The 25,618-nt window shown below is 35.7% G+C and overlaps 1 protein-coding gene across 1 annotated transcript in view; it reads left to right on the plus strand.

The window, feature by feature from the left end:
• LOC112051424 (zinc finger protein 704) overlaps positions 1 to 25,618 on the plus strand; it is a 100,358-nt gene that overhangs the window by 46,707 nt on the left and 28,033 nt on the right. The window contains exons 3-4 of the mRNA XM_052881397.1: positions 1,569 to 1,696; positions 5,941 to 6,098. Coding sequence (XP_052737357.1) covers positions 1,569 to 1,696; positions 5,941 to 6,098 — 286 coding nt within the window. The remainder of the gene's footprint in view (positions 1 to 1,568; positions 1,697 to 5,940; positions 6,099 to 25,618) is intronic.

Below are 25,618 nucleotides of genomic sequence, written 5' to 3' on the forward strand. Positions count from 1 at the left end.
AAATTGAACACCGAGAGAGTACAATTTGCTGCATTGATGTAATATAATGTAACGTAATATACGGCCATCAGATTATTATTCGTGACTAACAGACTCATGGTTTCACCCGCGTAGTTTCCGTTCCTGAGGGAATACGGGGATAAAACATAGACTATGACACTCGCAAATAACGTGGCTTTCTATTGGTATTTAGAATTTTTAAAATGGTTACTGAACCATTTTAAAAATTCTTATACCAATAGAAAGCCACATTATTTGCGAGTGTCATAGTCTATGTTTTATTCAGAGATTAACCCTACAATCTAATAAATTCACAAATTTTACCTCTTTATAATATTAGTATAGATTATATCTATATATTGTATGTTATTATCTTAGTATATAAATGTGAAAGGTCACTCATTACAAAATCTCGAAAACCGCTTGAGGTATAAAGATGAAATTTGGCAGAGAGGTAGTTTATAGTCTGTAGACGTCGACGGATTTTGCAAGGGGGGCGGTATAAAGGTCTAAGGGCGGACGAAGTCGCGGGCATCTGCTAGTTATGTATAACTAAGTACTTGTTGGCGCGTATCGTCCAAGTTACTGCCCTATAACAATATGTATTTGGTAGGCTTTGCTAAGGGTGATCACCCCGTCTCGTGTCTAGTCGCTCAGTGCCATGATCCCCGTTCTTATACAACCTTCGCCTATTAATATCTGTAATTGCTTCTCCAGACAGAGAAAATAGAGTAATAGCCAAAGAGGTCAAGTGTTATTTAAGTTCATTGTATGCCCGCAAAAGATTTAATCATACCAAAATTTATACGAATAGGTTTTTAGTTAGTTTTTATTTTGGATTTTAGTTTATATCTTATAATTAATGTTATATTTATCTCAAATACCCACTGCATTGCGTTTTAGCTCGACATACGCGTACAGTTTATTAATAGTTGTTTCCGAGTAATTTGTGTCATAGTCCCTGAAGTTGAATGTCGATCTTTTAGAAATTATTTGTGTCATCATTTCTAAAAGATCGATCTTAACACCGTCGGTATTAAGTACTAATACCGTCATTGATAGGTATATGGTGAAAAGATTTACGTCCAGGGATGTGTTTTTATCAATTCAATCATCGTTTAAAATATTTTAAGTTTTTTAATCCAATTAGAACGAAAGCTTTGATTTTTTTGAGGCTATTGCTTATATTTCAAAGAAATAAGTAAACTACCAAGGGCGGCAATTTTTAAGTAATCGTTTCAATTTATTTCAATTTTATGGATTTAGTGAATTTATTTTAATGTATGCATATTTTAATAGTTAAGTTGTAAGTACCTTTTGTGTTTTAATTGTTTTAAAAAATATGAGTATAATGATCAAGTAAACTCGGCTACCCGTTATTTCATCACTTGTATCAAACGATGGCTTGGAAAACAAATATGTGTATTTCTCTAAAGCGGAATCTATATTTACTTTAATTTATATTACGATATTTTAGCAAAGTTTCATCCCATACGATCTTATAATAATCATAATAACTTCTTTGCGTGGTCATCTTAAGACTTTATTATTCGTGTCTTTGTTCACAGATCACGTAAACGAGGTCCAAGTAGTTCTTGCGACCTGGGCTACGGGGAGAGAGATGATCAAATGAACGAATGCAACGCAGCACTCGTCCTTATGTCACTCAGCTGTTCACCAAATTCACCTCGACCCAGTGAGTATTAACATTCTAATTGAGGCTAATTCATGGTCACTACCTTCAGCTTTCCAAGACCCATCCAACGAATGACACGGACACGCTATTGAATTTTTAACTAATAAGCCTATAATATCTTTAAAGCAGTGTCATAAAGTGTGGATTTGTAAAATAATAATTATTATAATAATAATAAATAGGCGTTTCTTAAAAGAGGCTTTTTTTACTGATTGTGTAAAAGGCTTATTAATAGGACCTTAGCAGTGTCACCGCCGCCGATGGGGCAGAACGACTATCTAAGGGCGTATCCTCTGAAACTCGAACCTCAGCTTAGGGCCATTCTAGAAGGGTGTTTTGGCCTAAATTTATCCATCCGGGCGCCACTGAGATCGTAGGCTAGATATCCCACGTCCAGATGACGTCAAATATAGGGGACCATTTTAAAAGAGGCCTATGTCCATCTGCGGATGCATAATGCCTAATGATGATGAATCTTACTATAAAATCATTAAAGACATTAACATCTTATTCAGCGATTCATATTTTGTGCTGATAGGAGTTAAAAGTAATATCTATTTTTTCTTTCAAGAATTTAATCGTATTTTATGCCTACACCTACGCTGTGCGAAAGTTTTTCTAATTTTAACACGACCATCTCTATTATAACACGACCATCTCTATTATAGAATGGATTAGCGTGATTTTTATGTTCGTATTTTGATAGTAAATCTTTATACTGCATTATAATTAGGTTCGACAACATTAGCCACATAATAACACTAGTTAATACTCGTAGTCTTCTTACATAATACATTCGTAATACATAATTTAATAATAATAAATTTTTTATCAATATTTAGTCATTCAAATTTGTTCTTTTTAAATAGAAATAGAAAAATATTAACTTTCATGACCATCACTATTACGTAAGCAAAACCACGCTACGCTGTTTGTATTACGCTTAGCGATGGTTAGAGATTATATAACTTGTACCGTTTGTGAGCTTGCTATATTACATGTTCTGTTGGGTTCTGCTTTCGTTGGTAACGCGTAGGATGCCAATGGGAATAGAAATCTTTCATGTTAAGCAAAAGTGTGCAGTGTATTTTATTTATATTGCATAATTTAACCATTCAGAGTTTAGATTGTACAAAATGTTGATAACGTCTAGACACAAGTCTAGACTTCGTCTAGACAGGTATTCCGACTAACTCTACTGTTATGAGCTCCAACCAAATGCGATCTAGTTTACATGGGTGGGTACAACATGATTTCAGTAACCTCAATTATCCGGACCCTTTGTTACGATAAAAACATACACTGAAATCTGAAATACCTTAGTTACCTCATTATTTATGATATCCCAGTGGTTATGAGAGTGACAGAGCCGTGATAGCCTAGTGGATATGAACCCTGCCTCCGATTTCGGAGGGTGTGGGTTCGAATCCGGTCCGGGGCATGCACCTCCAACTTTTCAGTTGTGTGCATTTTAAGAAATTAAATATCACGTGTCTCAAGCGGTGAAGGAAAACATCTTGAGGAAACCTGCATACCAGAGAATTTTCTTAATTCACTGCTTGTGAAATCTGCCAATCCGCATTGGGCCAGCGTGGTGGACTATTGGCCTAACTAACCCCTCTCATTCTGAAAGGAGACTCGAGCTCAGCAGTGAGCCGGATATGGGTTAATAATGATGATGAGAGTGACGTGATAGCTCAGTTGTTATGACCTCCACCTTCGATCCGGAGGTCGTTGGTTCGAATACGGTCCGGCGCATGCACCGTTTCCAAAAATTCGTTCTTAGCGGACGTCTACTAACTATGAACCTTCCAGAATTCCTGCCTGAATTTCAATTTTGTACGTAAAGCGGTATTTTGAGATATTATGAAAACCGAAAAAGAAAAATTTAAGAAAACGGTTTAAAGTTAAATTGATTTTTCTACTAAAATACTAATTCCGTCCCAATGCAACATAGTCGTTCTGTGTTAGAAAATTACATAAATGTTGATTTTCTATTTGAAAATTATTTTTAAATAGTTCTAAATGTTTCATTATTTTGTTAGGCCTTGATCAGCTAACAACCTGCAGAGTATATCGTACTATGTACAGGACATCCTGTATATTTAGATATCTTAGGGCCTTGATGTCAGTAAAGAGTATATCGTACTATTTACGGGACACCATGTATATTTAGATAGCTTTGGCCTTGATGTCAGTAAAGAGTATATCGTCCTATTTACGGGACACCCTGTGTAGGTATAGGAATTCCTTAACCCTACATCCTGTAGTCACAAGTTCAGGACTCTGCTCGGAGTTGTTCTCTCTGCCACGCGATGGACCCGGCACCCGCACGGTGAATCCATGGAATGCTAATATAATCGTCTCATAGAGGGCTTTGGAAATATAACAGAAACTGAGATCAAAATAACTTTTGATTGCAACTCATCTTAACATTACACAATTCGGTACAAAGCCACTCCCTAACTAATGGCTCCCCATAAAAATTAACGATCATCTTCAGCACAGGTCTGACGCCGGCATGCATGTGCGGCGAACGTAGCTGTTCTTGCAAGTGAAAGTAGCTGCTACAGTTCCGTTTCGTAATTTATCGCCGTGTAATTTTATTTGTGCTACGCACTTGCTTGTTTGGAATGATTGGAAGGCTGAATTCGAGTAAAAATGGAGCTTGGAGAACTTAGAGCATTGTTTTGAGCATTCGTTGTATGTATGTACCCTATATTCAAATTATCAAATTCCAAGTCGTTTATTTCAAGCAAGCTTAAAGTCATGTGTGACTCTACCATTGATGTGAAAAGCAAATACTACTAAATAAAGTTGACAAAATTCTCAAAAAAATTCCTAAATTTAGTAAACCATTTTAACTAATTCTGGAGTGTATACATGAAAGATCTTTTTTTTGTTTAACGCTTATTATGGCTCCAAGATATATACTTATTCACGTTTCAAATTGCCCCAGTAGATCAGTTCTTATCCCAAACGATCGCATTACAATTTTAATTCAATCAAACTATATTTATGTAGGTACATGTAAACATATTATTTAATTTTTTGAAATGCACACAAATGAAAAGTTTGAGGTGCATGCCCCGAACCGGATTCGAACCCACACCCTCCGGGATCGGAGGTAGAGGTCATCCACTGGCTATCACGGCTATCACGTGTCTCAAACGGTGAAGGAAAAACATCGTGAGGAGACCTTCTCTGCGTGTGTAAAGTCTGCCAATCCGCATTGAGCCAGCGTGGTAAACTAGGTAGACTATTGGCCTAACCCCTCTCATTCTGAGAGGAGACTCGAGCTCAGCAGCGAGCCGTATATGGGTTGATGACGATGAAACATATTATTGCACAATTTACATATACCCATATACTTACGAGTGGATAACATTGTTAAGTCCTGACTAAGTCAACAATTTTATAAAACACCAGCACATCGGGAGCATCCACTCGAGTCGTTTGACTCACTGCCGGAACTGACGTGTTAAGAGTGTCTACCTACAATAATGATTCGTAGAATTCTTTGACAGTACAGTAAAAACTACAACAATCAAACGCTGTAGATACAAATGAGAATCATAAGTAATTACTTTTATATTATCCTTCTGCCTTGAACACACATTCATCCGATCCGATCACAGGGTGCAGAACTGCACAGTTCAGTTATGGCTACTAGCAGATGACGCTGTCACTGTCGATCACCAAAACAACGTGTCCTTCCCGAGGTTGTCCCCGGTATCTGACGTCACCCAGCCGTGGGCTTTTAAATTTACGATCTCGGGGGCGGCCGGACTGATACACGCAGGCCAAAAAACTATTCCAGAACGGACTTCTAAGCCGCAGTCAGAGGAGACGCCCTTAGAGAGTCGTTCCGCCCATCGATTCTGCTTCTGCTTCAGGTGATGCACTTACACAATCAGAAAAAAAACCTTCCTGAGAGCGACAAGTCTCTGTCAATGATCAAATCAAATGAAATTGAAATTCTTTTTATTCAAGACATACATACGTTTTTGGAATGACAATTTTGACTATTTGTAGAGACCCTATCACCGGTTTGGAAATCTGGTTCTGCTGAGAAGAGATCATCTGTAACATCGATATATAACCCCACCTAAAAAATACGATATATTTTAAAACAAATGTTTAACATCGTGTGCCTTAACGCTACCCGGTGTTAATCCGAATTAAATCTTAAAACCAGTATATTTTTTATATCTCTACAGCTTAAGTAATCTCTCTTTGTTCAGGTGCATGGGGTGACAGGTCATCAGTGTCTCCTGGTGCAAGCAGCAGTTCTGGCTCATCATGGCGGTCGGGTACTCCATCACCACCTCCTGTCTCTTCATCATTCAGCGACGAAGGCATTGCTATGGACTACGAAGATAAACCACCCACCAAAAAGAGGGTAAGTTTCACTTTTGCTTTCCTTTGTTTAGTTTAAAAATTAGTAATGAAATCAGTGTTTAAAACTATAACTTATAACTTATACTACTATAACGAAAGCGAAGAAACTAGAAGTCTACTAGTTCAACTATTTGTATATAGAGAGAAAAAAGAGGATATCAGTTCTTGAAAATCTTACGTTCATAATTAGAAGATTAGAACTATGGCTAATGATTTTTTAGAAGGAACCAAAACTGAATGAATGAAAATCCGTGTTTCATTAGAAGTTTAGTATTTCTTTGTAGTGGACTAGGAAAAAAAATCAAATCAGTTCATAAAACAAACAACCTTACGTTCATTAGACGAATCTTTTGGAAGAAGAAAAAACTGAATGATTTCATTCCATGGATTCACCGTGCGGGTGCCAGGTCCTTCGTGTGGCAGCGAAAAAAACTCTGAGCAGAATCCCGGACTTGTGACCGATGGGTGTAGGATTAAGGACGACCTTGACAGTTAAATAACACTCCCCCGTCTCTGCTCGTGTTATTCTGCATGTCTAGCCAAAGGTAAGATCCTAAAGAGCAGAGCAGCTTTGGATACCCGTTCTAGTATCTAAATAGACTGTGACATATGAAATATATGAAACTTCTTTATTTCTGGAAGTATTATAACAGTTAATAATCAAACGTAACGAAAAGACATAAAGTGCGTGTAAAGTAATGATCCTTCGAGACAAAATGACTACGTGTTGTCGAACGTGTATTATACCGCCACCGGTCCCAATTAGACCGTGACACAGATCATGCTCGCTTTCATATCGTAACCAACTGTGCTTAAGTAAATTATATAGATGATAAGTAGCATGTTTTACAAGTTATTCCACACTAAGTTATATGTACTAATAAGATTGTGCAAATTATTTGACAGAATTGTTTCATAGTGTAGTTATTCTACTTTCGGAAGACGGTTTAGGAACTTTAGCATAGCATATTAATATTTAGATTGACGAATGAGAAGAGTATGTCATTGAATTCATAATTCATTTATTTCAAGTAGGCTCGGTTTACAAGCATTTTTGACACGTTTGTAAAGATTCTACCACCGGTTCGGAAGGCTGGTTTTGCTGAGAAGTAACCGGCAAGAAACCCAACAGTTGCTCTTTTAAAAAAAATCATACATTATTATAATTTACAATTGAAGACAATATTACAATTTCTTATAGTTACTTCCTGAGTGAAGGTGGAAGCTGATCCAATGTCCTCCAAGCGCCTTTATCTTTAAGGAACTCCTCAATGATGTAGTAACCTCAACTAAGTAAATGTTTTTTTAAAAGCCGTTTACCAGAAAATCGTTGCTTACAAACCATTTACAGACACCGGTTTTTTTTTGGTTTTGAGATGATGATGAAGGTGATGATGATGATTTTTAAACATGTTTCTGCTTCCCTGTCGCTCCCTCAGTATCAGTCACAAAACAAAGCGCTTGGCCGTACGACTAAAGCCAAACTCCCGTAAATATGTAAAATATCTATAGATATAATTTTATGATATGCTACTTATATAATTAATGTTATTTCACTGCGCTAAAAAGGAAACGTAACGTGACGCACAAAAGTGATTCAAACGTGCAGTTGCAAGTCAATCTTTTGTCCGTACAATCTCGCTGTATCATAATGATAATGACTGCCTTATTCGAGACTTTAACAAAACGTTTCATATAGCTAACCTGTACATAACTTTCACCGAGTAAGACACCTGTTCGACGTCGTTAGAGGCCATTATATCACGACTAGGCAATTCCTATTCCTGGTTTCGCAAAACAGTTCCTCGAGTCGGCATCTAAACTAAATAACATATTTGCATACAGATAAAAACATTTTAATGTATACATACCTATTTCCTTTAATATTGTTAAACAACCTAACACATTTTTGTATTATTTAATTCATGCCTTTGCCTTAGTCTAGTGGTTGCGTTATATTATGGCTTGTGCTCTTGATGTTCTAGGTTGAAGAGGACTTCATACTAATACTGTTTGTTTATTTCTAATTAACCTGGATTAAAGATGGCGGTGTTACTAGGGTTGCCAATCGTAATATAATATAATATATAATATTTGACAAAAAAAAATGCAAATAAATATGGTTCTTATAAATAATTATAATAATTAATGAATTTTTTTTCGTTTATACCATAAAATACCTACATACTATATTTTCTATGAGCGTACAATATTTTTTATAGCAATATTTGAAAAATACTATATTTTTCTCAAGAAATGTAGGCAACACCTACACCCCCGTACCATGGAGAACATATTAAGCTGATGATAGTGATATCATTATATATCCGAAAGTTTTTGAACCCGTAAACCCTCATTGGAATTGCGTGGTCTATGCTCCAAAGTCTCTGATCTTGTAATCATCATCATCATCATCAGCCGATGGATGTCCACTGCTGGACATAGATTTCTTTAGTCTTCTTGCATGAACTTCCATACAAAACGGTCTAGAGCAGCCAGCATCCAGCGGCTCCCTGCAACTTGCTTGATATCCTCAGTCCACCTTGTCTCGATATCTATTGTGTATATTTATATGTAAGTACATACATATATAATACATAAGTATACAGACATTTGTTTCACTTTCATTTTTAAACAATTCTATTTAAAATGTAAATTGACAAAAAAGTGGAACGGAAAGGCATGAAGTAGCTCTTGATAAGTATTTAATAGCGGCAGTTTCCTATCCTCAGCGTATTTACAAGCGATTTCTTTGCTCATGTGTTATTGTGCTGCTAAGTAAATAATACTTACAGATACTCGTATACTTAGGCCTCATTCGCACGAGAGTTTTTTTTAACGGACGTTTAAAAAGCATTCAAATACAACAAATGCATCTCCAAGTGTATGTTCGCAAGACAGCGTTTTCAAAACACGACGCTTTTTAGAGCAGTGTTGCTTATTCATTTAAATTCATACCATATTTGAACGCTTTTTCAACGTCCGTTAAAAAAACTCCCGTGTGAATGAGGAGTTAGGCCTCACACGAGAGTTAAAAAAGCGACGCGTTAAAACCCAGCGTCAGCGGGCGTAGCGTTAAAAATGCTACACAGCACCATAAATCAACACAACCCGACAGTAATTCAAAATTATTACATAATAAAAAAAATTGTCTCTGTAGATAGTTTTAAATTATTACACAGGCTTTGTAACAGTATGACCTTTATTAACTTTGTTTGTTTAAGAACTACTACAACGTATTACGCATTTATAAAATACAATAATAATCGTAGTACGAGAAGAGAGACGACATCTGTCGATAAATAAATATTGCCCAAAACAATGACATTCCCGCGATGGTTAAGAAAAAACCGATATCTGACATTGGCAGATAAATACTACAGCTGGCTACACAAGGTTCATATATTTACGTAAGTGCTAGTTGCAAGTAACGAGAATATATTATATGATTTACGATACACGTGCGCAGTTCAGTGTATCGTACAATGTCAAGGCACAGTAATGTGGTCGCTCATTATGTAATTCCATTGTAAACTTGTCATAAATACGTTTACGACTGAGTAATCAACAACACCCGATACGTACTTTTCTATTCGTCTGGTGCACCGTACATCACACCTGATACAATTATTATTAATTGTTTAACAGATAAACAAACCGACGATCTTAATTTGCATTGCTTAAATTGTACTATAGATTTTCTTAATTTTATTTTAACAGAGCATATTTTGTACTATATGCTCGTAGTTTACTTTATAAAACATCGTGAGGAAACCTGCACATCTGAGAATTTTCTTAATTCTCTACGTGTGTGAAGTCAATCCGCTTTGGGCCGGCGTGGTGGACTATTAGTCTAACCCGTCTCATTCTGAGAGGAGACTTGTGCTTAACAGTAAGCCGTATATGGTTTGTTAATGATGATGATGGTGATGATAATGTACTATACGTCTACCTATATTACGAGCATACAAGAAATAAGAGACATGTTCTACAACTTCTCACTGCTCTCTCATATTAAAAAAATGTGGAGAAACTTCGTTTAAACTTTAAATCGATGATGACAATCATAGATCACAAGAAGAAAGACTTATTTTATGTCAATTATGAGAATGTATAATTTATTTTGTGTCTTTTTGAATGTATGCCTATTAGCTTATTACATGTTTCACTTTGCTATTCAAATAAAGTCTGAGATAGCTGAACTTTCTAATGTTGTATACCATTACTATAGGTGCGAGTATGTATTGCAATCATAGTTACGTTACGTTTTATAACAGCTACGCTCTTATTCATTTCTTCTTTATAAATCCGATAACGATTCAAAATTATCAAACAAACGATCCCCTGCAAATCACACTAATATTATAAAGGCGAAAGTTTGTGTGTGTAAGTATGTTTGTTCCTCCTTTACGCTGCGGCTACTGAAGTAATTTGGCTGAAATTTGTAATAGAAATAGATTTTAGTCTACAAAAAAAGACTAAATTAATTTTTTTTCATCCCGAAAAAAATCATAGTTCCCGTGCGATTGGTGAAAAATTGAATTCCACGCGAACGTAGTCGCAGTTTTTCCTGTGCATTAATCCAGAGTAAAATCTATTTCCATTCCAAATTTCAACCAAATCGGTTCAGTAGTTGCAACGTTAAAGAGCAGCAAACATTAGTAGGATTACTCCTAGTAGGATTTTGATACTACCCATTTACGTGAATTACATACATAAACAATTTATCTATAATAATTACTTCCCTATCAAAATATAAGTACTCGTCGAAAGAACCACATCCTTTTTTGATATTTAAAAAAGTAACTTAGCTTTTATTTTATTCACCCACTATCTCTATAAAAACAATATTCCTTGATATTTTACAGTATATAGGTTGTAGGTACAGATTTATTTTTCCACGTAACCACCATATTTATTACATATCGCTATATCATGCATACCAACATCCAATGCCACGAGAAACAATTGTATCCTTGAAATTAATTCACTCGTTAGCTAGGCAACTCAATGGGGATTATTGTAGAGTTGTTACAACTGTTGAATAATTAACTCATTGTGATGTTTAAAATATAGGCCACGTTTCTACCCCACGTAACGTATGGTTGACACCAAAACAAAGCATTTCTTTTACTGTTACATGTCGACATACATCTTTTATTCGAGAATAGAGTACTTTGACAAAACAAAGAACTTTTAAACATTATGAATATTGTTTAACCGCAAAGCATTTCTTTTGTGACGTCTGTGGTCTTTGTTTGTTGGATTTATAATGTTGTGATATAATTAGAAGAATTGGTGTTTATTATGAAGTAAACGATAACTAAGCCGCTTGAAAAAAAATTCTTTCTGCGAATCAAAAAGAAAATAAACTTTTATGATAAAAACAAATTCTAACGACTCTACCTTCATATCGGTTTATCGGTATTTTTGCCCATCTGGCGCTAAATGTGTAAAATTAGATAAGTATTTATAGAGTTATGAAATTCGATGACCTATATTAGAAATTATGACATAATGATTTAGTTGATTGAGTCTAAACAGATCTCTATAATGATCTAGTTAAAGTAGATCTAAGAACAAATCAAGAGAATAATATGATTAATCTATGGTCTATAATTAATCTTACTGTGTGGAGACCTGTATGTTGAATGTGGATGATGACGTCATCCTCGGACATCGAGAGTACTTGTAAAAGTCATGGGCATTGTCTAGTGGCGGATACATTTCTTTCACACGATTGCGTAACTGCACACGCGGCTGACGCACCGGCTTATTCAAACAAAGAACATTTATGGGTGCGCTTGCGTTATTTACCCACTCATAACCTTTTCATGCTTAGAGGTTTTACGCGTTAACCGGTGATCCGGGTTAGTCTCGTTGGAAAATATTTGTACTTTCATTTGAACAAATATTAATAGGAAACAATTTTGTCTACGATATAATCCGATTTAATAAAATGCATCAGTCCTTTTCCACTGACATGAAGATTTTTAAATTAATTATGGTCAATATGAGTATTTGAATTGTTGCCTACATACTACGAGTAATTAGTTCAAATAAACCTAGCTATCCAGATAGATAACATCGCCAGCTTGTAAAGCACCTTGCACATTTTAACATTTAGATTGCATGTGTTTTTCTAAATATGTTACTACACCTTTATTCATTTACATAAAAATCTAAATTATGGCAACGCAATAAAATTTCCAACATTTACGGCTTAACGGCTGAATTAAAAAACGCAAATCAATCGCGATAACGTCCAGCAGTTTTCTTAATTCGTTTCAGTTTTAACACGTAAGTGAATACATGTCGTATTCACTTACGTGTTAAAACTGTGTTAGTAATTTAATTTCCTTATCTCGAAATTACACCTTGTGTACCACTTGGCGTCATTCTCATTCATACGCAGTTAGGCATTCGTTTGTAAGGTTCCATTCACATTGGCGCAGAGCCGAAGCAAAGCAGCGCTAAGTTTAAGACGTTTTAATATACTAGCTGACCCGGCAAACGCTGTTCGGCCATATACATTTCTTCTATCACAAAACAATATCAAAATTGTGATTAAAATTAGAGTTTGGGGTGGGAGAATGAAAAAAACAACCTATTTATTCTCATACCTATCAAATATACTCGAAAAAAATCGGTCGAGCCATATCGGAGTGCGACAACAAACGGCTTGACATGAGATTTCATTATAATTTATTAAATTGAACTGTACTGCAATTTATTAATGTACTTCGTTTCAATTAAACATAAATACGTGTGGCTACTCTAAAGCGTGTGAGTCGAGCGAGGGCAAAATAAAAAATAGCGCGTGTGTTAACGCGAAAAGGCGCGTACGTACAATGTACGTATTAAAATCGAGATAGAGTTCAATATACTATAACTGTATTTACACGTGTCACGGTGCTTCGCATCGACTGCGCCAATGTGAACGGTGCCTAAGAACGTCCTGTTGTTTGGCGTGCGGTTGTCTTGGCCCACGCGCGCGCTCAACCTTGTGCTGACGGCCAACACGTCGTGGGTGGACCGCAGACGCTCTTTTCGACTACTATGCCTTACGTAACAAGTATTCACACTAAATAATAGACGTACTAGCTGTGACGAGAATGAAAATTGGCATAGCGTAATTTTATACTCACGATTACAAGACACGCCAGCGTTTTCAAAGTTCACGATGTTTAACTTCGTCATGATAAAATCTTTGGAAATACTTAGGAATAATTTAGATTATTTTGTTGTGTTTAAACGGATAAATTTAATTTAAATATCTTCACATCAGATCTGACATTGATAATAAGTTGTTGACGTACAAAATTAGTGCACTTGCATTAATACTCGTGCTCTTCATTATACTTAAATCTTATTAAGCTAAAAAATTCTAATTATACATGTATTATTTAAATTCTTTTACATTTTATGGTTTTCATTTATTTTCGTTGTACTTAGGTATATCGCCCGCGAGTTCTGAAACGTGGCTTTCTAGTGGTAAAAGAATTTTCAACATCGGTTCAGTAGTTCCAGAGATTAACCGCTACAATACTAATTTTACCTCTTTATAATATTAATATCATCATCATAATTAGCAACCCATATTCGGCTCACTGTTGAGCTCGATTCTCCTCACAGAATAAGAGGGGTTAGGCCAACAGTCCACCTCGCAGGCCCAATGCGGATTGACAAACTTCACACACCTAGAGAAATGAGAAATTTCTCAGATATGCAGGTTTCCTCTCGATGTACATTAGGTAATACATGTGACCTAGTACAAATTAACCTTTAAGACACCTTCAAGACAAGAGTGAATTGGCAGTTTCTAGGCAAGCGCGCTCCAACCTAGACCTCATCATTGCTTTAGACCAGGCATGATTGTAGTCAAGCGCAAGTCTATTATGAAAAAAAAAATTGCAAATGCACGTAAAATGACACTATAAGAAATTACACTTGTTTTATTATATATTAATATAAATATACACTTATTATTAATATAAACAATTGTGGTAGTAGGTTACACAGAAATACGTTATTACGCGTACACAAAGCTAGTGTTTAGATTAGCGAAGAACGTGAAACATTCGCTTAGTGCCAGTGAAAGGGAAAATGTTGTCGTGTTCAAAAACTTCTTTATACATAAATCATGTCTTGGAATGATGGCTATCAAAAATTTTGCAATGCCACAGTGTAGAAATGCCAAGCTGTTTCTTTATTTTGACAGAAGCACTTGTAGTCCCAAAGGTCAGTTCCAACTCGTTGAATGTTAACATTAGATTAATAACTGAACATTAACACGACCATTATAATACGATATTGACAGTTTGATAAATGATACTTGTTGCTTTTGGAAGTGTGACCTTCTAGGACATTGAACATGGATTTAATAAAAACTTGCCTTATATTCTCGTTAGTATTAAAATACAGTAAATCTGGTTTTAGGTGTTAATAATATGCACAGAAGTACATGCATTTAATTTCAAACTATACAAAATTAGGTAAGCATGTGGTTTTTAAATAACGTCTAATTAAAGAATAATAGTGTAGATTGTGATGCAGGAAAATAAAAGTACTTTATAAATAAATGAGAATTTTTGTACTAGAAGGGAGAAAGAAATAAAGAGCTCTATCAAAGAATTTTGCATTTGAATACTGTAAGTCAATTTCTCTTGAAGGTGTATCCTCCTTACAGATTAAAACGATAGTTGAATTTATTCACTCTGATCTGTGAAGATACTCGTAGATCACACCATAAACAAATAACGATGACACAGATATTACAAAATTAATCTTAGCAGAGTACGAAAACACGTACCATAAACCAATCCAGCGTTTCACTATGATACTGTATAGAAAAATATCAAGTACCATACACATGTGCTGAATAAACTAAAAGTAAGCTTCCACGTTAATCTTACCCACAAATGTCATATGAAACTCGAACAATGAGATGTTGTACGTACTTAATAAATCGCCAAGTCGTGCACGGCATTACAAAACATCGCTGTATGCCTGTGGTGAGTCCTACGCAAATCGCGACCAATACTCGTGGACTATTATTTGTGCAACAATGACTTGTCCCAGACTCGGCGTCGCCGGTGGAGTCACATGAGTACACTTGGCAACAGTTCTGATTAACTGTCGCAAACGGAAATTGCTACCAACTTAGAAATGCGTCAGCGTTGTATTAAAAATGCATATTGATGTCAATACGATTACACTATAATTAGTTGAGACTCTAAAGTACGCAAACGGATTGTATTGATATTTTCAATCGTGGGTTACGTTATTAAATTTACTTTTTAGCATAAAAAGTTAATTATATCATCATAATCATCATCATCATTAACAGCCAATGGACGTCCACTGCTGGACATAGGCCTCTTGCATGGACCTCCAAACAAATAGGTCTCGAGCCGCGATCATCCAGCAGCTCCCTGCAACTAGTGGGGGATCGACCAACACTACGCTTTCCGGTGCGGGGTTGCCATTCCAGCACCATGGAACCCCAACGTCCATCGGCTCTTCGGACTGTGTGATCTGCCCATTGTCACTTCAGCTTCGCGACTCGCTGAGCGATGTCAGTGACTTTTTCAAGTGAAGTTTCCAGCTTGAAGCAATACCTAACCAAATACGTGAGACACCACACAGACGGAAAGAAAATAACGAAAATTACAGCTACTGTTGTGTTCAGACCTTTCCGAACAAGTGGACCTAAAATAGATCTCCGACAGACACATATCTATAAAGCCAGTTTTGTAGCAGATAACAATAAATAGATAATATATCTATAGAAGACTTACCTATATTTATTTCACCTACTTAGCTATACAATATTACTAGTAGACATACTATTATGTATATAACCTAAAACAAAACAGGCAGAATGTAGTTCCTATGTAATTTGTATCGGACAACTAACAGGTATTGGTTTACTGTGCAAGTGCAGTCTAACGTGCCGTGGTACGTAATTTAAGACGGCGTCATTTGCAAAATGACGAACGACGATTGTGCAGCATTAGTATAATCTTTCCCCGGTGTCAGCACGGATTATCGGCCCCAGGGTCGGCGACCTCCCGGCTCCACACATGGACGGAACCAGTTCCCTTGCACCACTTACGCTCCGCCCTCGCTTTGCCCCAAAAAAAAGTCACCGATTAACATTCATCGTGCATTGTTACACTCAGCGTCGTCTAACAAACACGACCAACGGAAAACAACATATTTTGTTTACACGTGACGTCATCTTAGACTACTAAACTACTTGACTATTATTACATGACAAAACACTGTATCAACAAAACATAAATGTTTGAAAATTTGCAGTTCTCTGATTTTACTCTCCTACTATTTACTAGAAACAGTGTATACCTACTATTTAAGCATTTCTCAGAGTTTATTTGACTTTACGTTTATTTATCATAGACTACTAAACTACTTGACTATTATTACATTACAAAACACTGTATCTACAAAACATAAATATTTAGTTCTTTGTTTTTATACTCCCCTACTATTTGGTTATTGCTAGTGTATACTATTTAAGCATTTCTCAGGGTTTATTTGAGTTTTAAAAAATATTTAAATTGAAGTTTATGTAACAACGTGCGAGGAACGCATTTATGGATATTACCACAAAACACTGTATCTGAAGATACAATGAAATGTCACGACACAACTAAACTCAACATAAATTGAATTATTTCAAACTCAGGAAAATTCCGTAATCGTTACATAACTTGCAAATCCGAAGCACTTACCCGCCTAGGTATTATGTACACACCTACCTACCGTAATTTATTTACATATCCGCGGTCACCTTAGCATATATTAAGAATTACCTTCGACATTTGTCTTAACAAGTACGCATCTATATGAATAGATGCAAAATCTTTTGTTAACGTGTGTAGGAGTGACGCCAGCTGGCAGACCTTGGGTAAGGACGCAGCTATTATAGCCAAGCAAGGCCTTGTAAGCTTTCTGCATGCGATCTAGACATGTGCATTTATCTTAGTTTTGCATAAAAATATTTTTTTTTAAATTTTCAATTGTCTATCTAGCTTCTGTCGGTTGCAACCTTGAGATATGTCAGTAATACCATTTTAGAGTTCTACAGTACCAGTGGCTTAGCCTGCCTTGGAGGGGCCCTCTATCAGAATTAGTTGGGGGGCCCATATGAAGATTCTTAAAACAGGAAGATGTTTGAAGAAACATATACGGGATTCATCAAGTTGCTTCTAAACAAAGCAGATTGTGGATTACATTTTACTAATTTTAGCTTTCACAAGTAAGGGGCCCCTGCAGTCCGAGGCCCTGTATAATTGACACGGCAGTAGCTACGCCCATGTACAGTACATAGTCTTGTTGAGCGTTGTAATGACATAAATCAGAGATAGACTAGTTATTGAAAACTATCCTTAATAGTCAACATACTCGTCTCAATCTAAAAGAACGACATTGGTCATTCTAAATCTCGCAATCTCGTTACAATACAAAGCGCATAAAACTCCACCTTAGTTATAATTTTTCGCAAAATGCCACTGGAACTCTTTGTAATTTCCCCTAGGGGTGACTAAGGCATAACTTTCTTTCTGTGGCTCCTCTAGGGTATATAAAACCCCCTTTCAGTTACCACGGGCAACCACCTTAATATTTACAGTGAAGCAGCAAATGCGTTTATTGGGCAACTTAGAAATTACCTGAGGCCTTTGTTTCCGAAATAGTCGTGACGTGAGCCTCCCTCGTCGCTTTATTTTCCGTTCCGAGAATGAATTGCCGGCAAAATCTCATGCCAGTTATTACTCACTGTCATTATACTTGCATTAGTGGTTCCTATAAACTACATCGGACATAATGAAACTGCACTTTTATTTACACGAGCCAGCCAATTGCATTTTATCAAGGCCAGTTGCAACAAGTTCTAGAGTGCGAAGGAATTATTAAACCATAAGGAATAATATTATACGTATCGTAACCAGATAACAGGCATGTAACTAGGTATTTAGATATTTTGTATCGTGTAAAATCGAAAATTGCTAAGGCTTTAAGTAACTATTTTCTTATATATGACTATTTTCTTAAGCGTTTTTTGGATACTGAATCAATGTTTCAAATATCTTCATCCAAAGGATACCGACAATTTAATCATACATCACTGATCCCTGATTGGGTGAATCAACCATTACAATGTCCAAATTAGTGTTAAATAATATATAATAATATCAGTTTTACATTGGCTTAATTTCAGTTTGATTTACATTTGCTTAATCAATATATGAGCAAGCAAGTGAATTATACACACAATTAAAAAAATATTTTTTTAATTATATTATATTATATTATTAACAACTGTGAATCCAAATTATTTTTGGTAAATTTGATTAATTATTATACAAAGGATTTTTCCACATTTATTTCCATAACATGCTAGACGGACATAATGGCCGGTCTCCTTTGAAATATTTCTTTGTGCGCATAAAAACTAATGTTTTATCAAAATTAACTGGCCTTAGCCCTTAATCTAAAAAAAATAGTTTACACAACACGAAACGGCCTATTTTTTGCGTGTACACTTGTTATCAGAGCCGCATGCTATGGTGATAGCGATAACAAAGATGCCGGTAGCACCGCCCCCCGCGTGTTGACGTCTATCATAACAATAGCCAGGCACGTTGCATCAGCGCACGCGTGGCCTGCTCGCAGTGTTGCATAATCATGGACTGCCTTCATTTATCCTTTTTAATCGACTTCCAAAAAGGAGGAGGTTCTATATTCGGCTGTTTTCCAACTTCCAAAAAGGAGGAGGTTCTATATTCCGCTGTTTTTTTATGTATGGTATTATAATTCCGTTATTTGTGGACCGGTTTTAAAAAATCGCAATAGATTAACAAAGAAAAGACTGACAGTTAAAAATAACTGTAGCTACTAGAGTTACGATATATTTGTTTGAGAAGGTAACCCCTTCTGGTTTTTTTGCGATTTAGGCAGGGATTGTTCGATTCGCATGGTTTAAATCTCTAGAATCTCTTTAATCTATAGTTACCATATTGACTTTGGATTGAAGAGGATGTATTCGACACATTTCTTCATTAACTTAATTTGTGTTTATAGTAAGCGCGTTATCAATTAAGTCGTCTGATAAAATGGCCAATTTATATGGCATACTACAAATTACAAGGTCAGGCCTCCCTATTTAAAGGACAAGGCATTTGCACCTTATAGACCCACCACTCTGCTCCACAGCGGACTAGCGAACGGGTTAGGACAAATAAATCATGACCTCACGACTTAGTTGATAATGCGCTAGTTATAGAAGAAATTATTTTTTGTAATCGGAAAATACTGATGTGATCAAAATACTAACAAAGTTCCTTGTACACAGCTATCTTCTCCCTGGTATTTATTATACTATTAAAAATTGCAAAAAAACACGCAAATGAATACCAATCTTTTCGAGTGCTTCACAAGCGTTAGCTTTAGCATTTTACATGTCACTAGCTGACCTTGACTGACTGATGTTTTACCCGTATGGTTACCGTTGTTGTAGGAATACGTGGATAATATATAAAATAATATAATAAATGGGCTACCTAACATTGAAAGAATTTTTCAAATCAGACCAATAGTTCCTGAGACTAGCGCGTTCAAGCAAACAAGCGAACAAACTCTTCAGCTTTATAATATTAGTATAGATGTGCTTAACATAATGAAAACCTTTTAATAAAAGATTTTATTTACAAACTTGCATGAATTCGATGCAATTCCGTAACTAAGAAAACGGCCTTTACTTTTAATGTGGGTATTACGCTCATTAAGAGGCTTACCTTGCGTAGACGTGTGTTTACACGGAAATATCGTACCTATCTGCGAATTGGCGATAAGGAAAACCACGAGGCGGAGTGACGCCTGCAACTACGAGTGTAAAGAAAGCACTAACTACGCGGCACGTGTAAAGAACACGTAACACGAACAAAACGTTGAAGTTGTTGAATTGATGTGTTTTTATTATTAATACTAGCTGACGCCGCGCGGTTTTACTCGTGGTCTCCGATCCCGTAGGAAAACGGAGATAATATATAGCCTATATCCTTCCTCGAAAAATGGGCTATCTAACACTGAAAGAATTTTTCATCGGACGGATCAATCGGACCAGTAGTTCCTGAGATTAGCGCGTTCAATCAAATAAAGAAAACAAACTCTTCAGCTTTAGTATAGATTTACATTATTATTACATTAAATTACCTATATATATCATTAGTTACTTCTTTGTTATATTATCGCAATAATACTAATATAATACTTATAATTTAACACTAATATTATGAAGGAGCTCCTTAACCCTACACTAGTCATGGACTCTGCTCGAAGTTTTTCTCTGCAACTCGAAGGACCCGGCACCCGCACCCTATCCATATTCCATGGAATACGTGCGTACGTATAAAGGCTTGAAATGCTTTAGGAGATAGAAAAGTTAGAAAGTAATTTGATGCATTCCTTCCCTGTAGTAGGTACAAAAAGACATCGTCGCCACAGTTAATTTCCATTGCACAAAGGATAATACGTTTAATTCCATGTATGTAATTCGCACTGAAAAATCATGAATACTTAAACTACATCTTCTAGTCAAGAGTGAATTGATTAATACTTTTATTATGTACTGAAGTGTAACATCTTAAGTACATAATAAAATTACCTACTGGTTCAGTTGCCTAGGCAAATAAATGAACGTAGTAATCGCTATAATGCGATTATACAGTCTAACGTAATCGCTGATTTGCACGCGGAAACTACAGAGCGAGGTCGTCACCAACTGCATTTTCATTGTTAAACTACCTAACGCCCGTGACTGCGTGCTAGTATATAAATGAGTCAGAGTTTTAAGGACCGAAGTCAATTTTGTGTCACCTACCTAAGCTTACTCTTGACGATGTACGCTGCTACGTGGGTCTAAAAATGGTAACCGTTTGACGTTTCTTTTGTGTAAGTTTCGAGTCACAGAAGTCGTTTATTGCAAAATAAAAAGTATTCATAACAATACACAGTCAAACAATATACGTTTCTCTTTAGAAAATAATGTTTTTTAAGTATTTATTGTTAAGTATTTCACGTTTGTCTTTTATGCCCTGAAGTTGTTACCGCTTTTTGTGAAACCTAATTATGACATCTAATTCTCCAGCATGAATAATGTCTCACTCACTGGAACTGGTTTTCAGGCTCTCATAGTTAATAATAACAGCAAACAGGAACAAAGAACATACACGTTAGTGTTCTAAAATAAAACAAAAGACAAATGGTTAACATTTAAATGACATTTAATTAGAATAGCGGTCAAATAAGACAATAGGGATCTATTTTCTTGGTTGGATTTAGAATGATTTTCAACTGTTGTTATAACTTGTGACTGCAGTGAGGTCTTCGTTCATGCTAGGTACCATCCTGCCTTAGACCATTAATAAGAATCTAAGCATCCTACAGACAAAAATATAAGTACGTAGCAAGCATTACGTTATAGAAACACAAACAAAGGTATAGATTGAAAGCACCATATTCTTTCTTAGATATTGTGCTGTCATCCTATATCTCTGGAAAATCACTTAACGTCAGGATAACACATAACAAGGTAGGTTTTTAAAAATAATAATTACCTAACTCTCAAACTAAACGGGAAGTTAATTTCTACGTAATAATACTACTAACGACAATGCCTCGTGATAAAAAACTACTTAATTTCGAATGATACATAGAAACAGAAAGCGCGTATTAAATGCATGTTTATGAAACCTTCCCTATACCATAGAATTCAAATCATAATATAACTTAGTTTTAATAAATAAATACTCCATTGATTTACTAAATTAACTTAAAGAAAATATAAACGTACAATCAAAGTAATGGTAGTATTGTTAATTGATTACATTACTTCAATAATTGACAATTACAAAAAATAAGTAGAAATGTAAGCAATGCTAATTACTGGTGTAAATATTTTGTTGCAAAACTGTTTTATTGATCGAGTAATTAACTTGTTGATAATAAGGACTTGGTGTTGAACCAAATAAGTTATTGGTGTTTTGTCTGTTGTTGGTAGGTATGTATTTGTATTTGAGTGTCTCTACATACTCTATAGTGTGGATTAACTTACGATTGAAGAATTGCAAACATTGAATTGATTGATTGATTTAATTAAATTATTATTATTTATTTGATTTAACAGTAGAGAATTTTACTAAGCAAGTGATTGTGCACATACTTGCAACATTAAAGAAACAATAAAACGTGGTTGACAAACTTGTTTGTCAAACTTGAAATATTCTTCAAGTTATGTTTGATAAACAATAACTTATCAAATTGTTTAACCAAAACGTTTGATTAGACAAAATATTTGAATGTTTACAAGGCGCTTAAGAGAGTTGTGGCTAAAGTTCAGTTGAAGAATATGTTTTAAAAAATGCCCGGTCATTTCAAATCAAGAAGATCTTATTACAAACAACACACTCGTTAATATTAGGATGATGAGTTGTTGACGCGTATGTGCGTGTTACGTCGAAGGCCGTGTTATCGCCGTGAGTTGATAATATAAGCCAATTGTTATCGGGAGAGACTGCGAATGACTTCCGCGTCCACTCAGGGCCGAACGTAGATAAAAATTAATACGGCAAATTAGCACGGCACCGCTTCTGCGAAATAACTCACTTAAAATAAACACAAAAAATCTCACAAACACAAAGGAAAATGTTTAATTATTATTAAAAGGAATCATGAAGGAGAAACATGCTAACCCTAATTTATAGGTTAAAGAGAGGACTTAAAAATTAACTACCTACCTAAGAAATTCTCCTCGGCAGCCATCCTCACTCAACGCGCCTAGGTACCTTAAATAACGCACCAAAAATGCGTAGCGCCAAAAAGCTGATTATTATCATCAGTAAACCGTGGGATTTACCTATCTTTGGATTTATCTATCAGCCTATAGTCTATACTATAGAATAAGAAAAATAGATTTGAAGTTACCATCCCCATCACGCTACTTCAATGCTAGCTGGTGGAATGTAATGAGTATTTACGGATTTACTTATCTAGACGACATATTTTTTTTTGCTACATCATCATAACAACACGAGAGTTACATAATATGATATCCGCAAGTAAACAAAATCATTATAATCGCCACGTTTAGATTTTACGATATCGTAATAAAATCGATTAATCGATTGGAGCAAGTAATTTCTTGTAACTCGTCTTCTATGGATGAACTTTCGATACTTAGCTACATGTAAATCTGTGGCTACAATACCGTATAGCAACATATATTACATTAAGCTGCAGTAGTTTTCCAGTAGTATTAACTCAGTTAACCCGCCTTGGAGCTACGAGATGGGTCTCCTGAAGAAGTTTCTGGCTCTGTAGTGATTCTAGAATAACTATTATAGCTCGTGTCCGTCTGCCGTCACAACGGACTATGACAGTAAGAATAGAGAGATAAGAATACGCTGCGCTTACGCACACACTTGTGCACTATATTATCTCCTGTGTATATGGTTAATCTCAACATGAGATTGGTCGCCATGGTCGAAAAAAAAATTCGATCGGGAGCATGTGGTGATGATGAAAATTTAAAATATGAAAAACAAAATTTCCCCAGTTTTAAATTAGACAATGAAATAGTGTAGAAATAGTCTATAATTTATACGTTACGGATAACGACGTGTTCTATCTACAATTATTTATCTAAGTAGATAAACAAATGATAACGTCGGTGGCAGGCAAGGGCGCTCGCTAGCTCCGCTCACGTGAGCTGATGCTGTATGCACGCCAGCCACTCGTGACTATTCAAAACACCACAAATATGTAGCCTTCCGTGAATCTAGCTAATATTTACTATGCTTACGAGCAGTGGCGGATTTACAAATTTGACGCCAGCAGGCTATAAGTAGGTACAGAGTACCTTGTAATGTTTATTGTACAAAGGGTTTAGTAATTTCTCACATACGAACAGATGCTGTTTAGTAACAATACAGACGTTAGAGTGTCACGAAAACATTGTATTCTCTATGCATTTGTTTTTTTTTTATTTCTATAAGACGAAAATTTTTGGCCCAAATTTGCCTTGCCTTAGGCTTCAGCATACTTAGACTGCTTGTAAATCAGCCACTATTTCATCACTATTGATCATCAGTTCAGAAGCTTAGGCGAACACATAAGATTTATAATATTAGTATGAATTAGTATTTGTTCTATTTTATGTTGTCCCTATTGTCTATCAACAGAAGTAGTAGAAGTATGCTTAGCGAAATAAATATCTTTTTTATTTTATATCAACTTCTAGATAACTATAAACCCAAGCTTACACTACAAATCTTAAATACAAATACAGTATATATTTGTCATAAAATGTTATTTAGCTTGTCGTTTGTACCTACATTTCCTATTCTAATTTTGCTATTTACAAGGTCAAGATTTTATAACTGTAGCCATTGTTCCAATAGGTGCCCAAAGTCAATCGGCCAGTCGTGAGGCGCATCTAATCTTAAGCGATAGTTTTTACCAGAAACGGTTTCGTCACCACCCAAAAACTCCGTTACATTACAATCGCACAGAAAAAAATGTGTTTTTGTCTCTCAGCTTAGTTTCAAGGTTCATACAGTATTGCGTTGTGTTGCTAGCGTATTTCAACACGAACGATCAGAACCGCGGCCTTCGCGGTCTATATTTAAAACGCGGAAGACATTGCGGTACTAGAAGCGCACAGATCACTCCCCGTTCAAACAGTTAGGAGTGTAAATGGCAATGGTCTAAGATCCGGCATTAGAAATATATACCCTCATCTATTATTTATTAGTGATGAGAAATACACAGTCACACATTGCACATTGCTAAGTTAAATTGTGGTCAGAACATTTTACATATAAAATCTAGGAACCCACAATCATCACATATACCTTATCATACCTTTTTCCGGCTGAAGTTTGGCGGTCATGTGTAGAAAACTCTTCCGGTCTTGTGCAAAATTTTTGACCTCTGTAACTACCTATAGGTTAACTTGGTCTACTCTTTGACATCATATATCCACTTTCTTCTTTGACTTCTTGACGTTTTCCAGATATCTTACTTTCTAGGACTAACCTAGGAAATTCTTAGAGAGAAAATTACATTTTTCGGATATCCATTATGAAACTATGGTCACAATTGGCTCTTCTTAAAACTTGACGAGACAAGGTGTTTCTAGGAATATTTAAACATTTTAGGACTCCATGAACTAGATCAAAGGCAACTTAATACAGTTAAATAACCTAAGCATAAAATTAACTTTCATTTAACATATATATTATACGACTAAATAACAGAATTGACGAATATATAAAGTGTCATTGTGAATATTTTATATCATTTATTTCCCCTAATAAATAACAGATGAGGGTATATGTTTCGAATGCTGGCTCTTAGACCTGGTAGTGTAAATGGCAAGCGCGGAACTGGTCGCGCGGACGGACTCACCTATGGAACGCCCTCCACGTTTTGCCTGCC

Source organism: Bicyclus anynana, chromosome 4 (assembly GCF_947172395.1).
Source record: "Bicyclus anynana chromosome 4, ilBicAnyn1.1, whole genome shotgun sequence".
Taxonomy (NCBI): domain Eukaryota; kingdom Metazoa; phylum Arthropoda; class Insecta; order Lepidoptera; family Nymphalidae; genus Bicyclus; species Bicyclus anynana.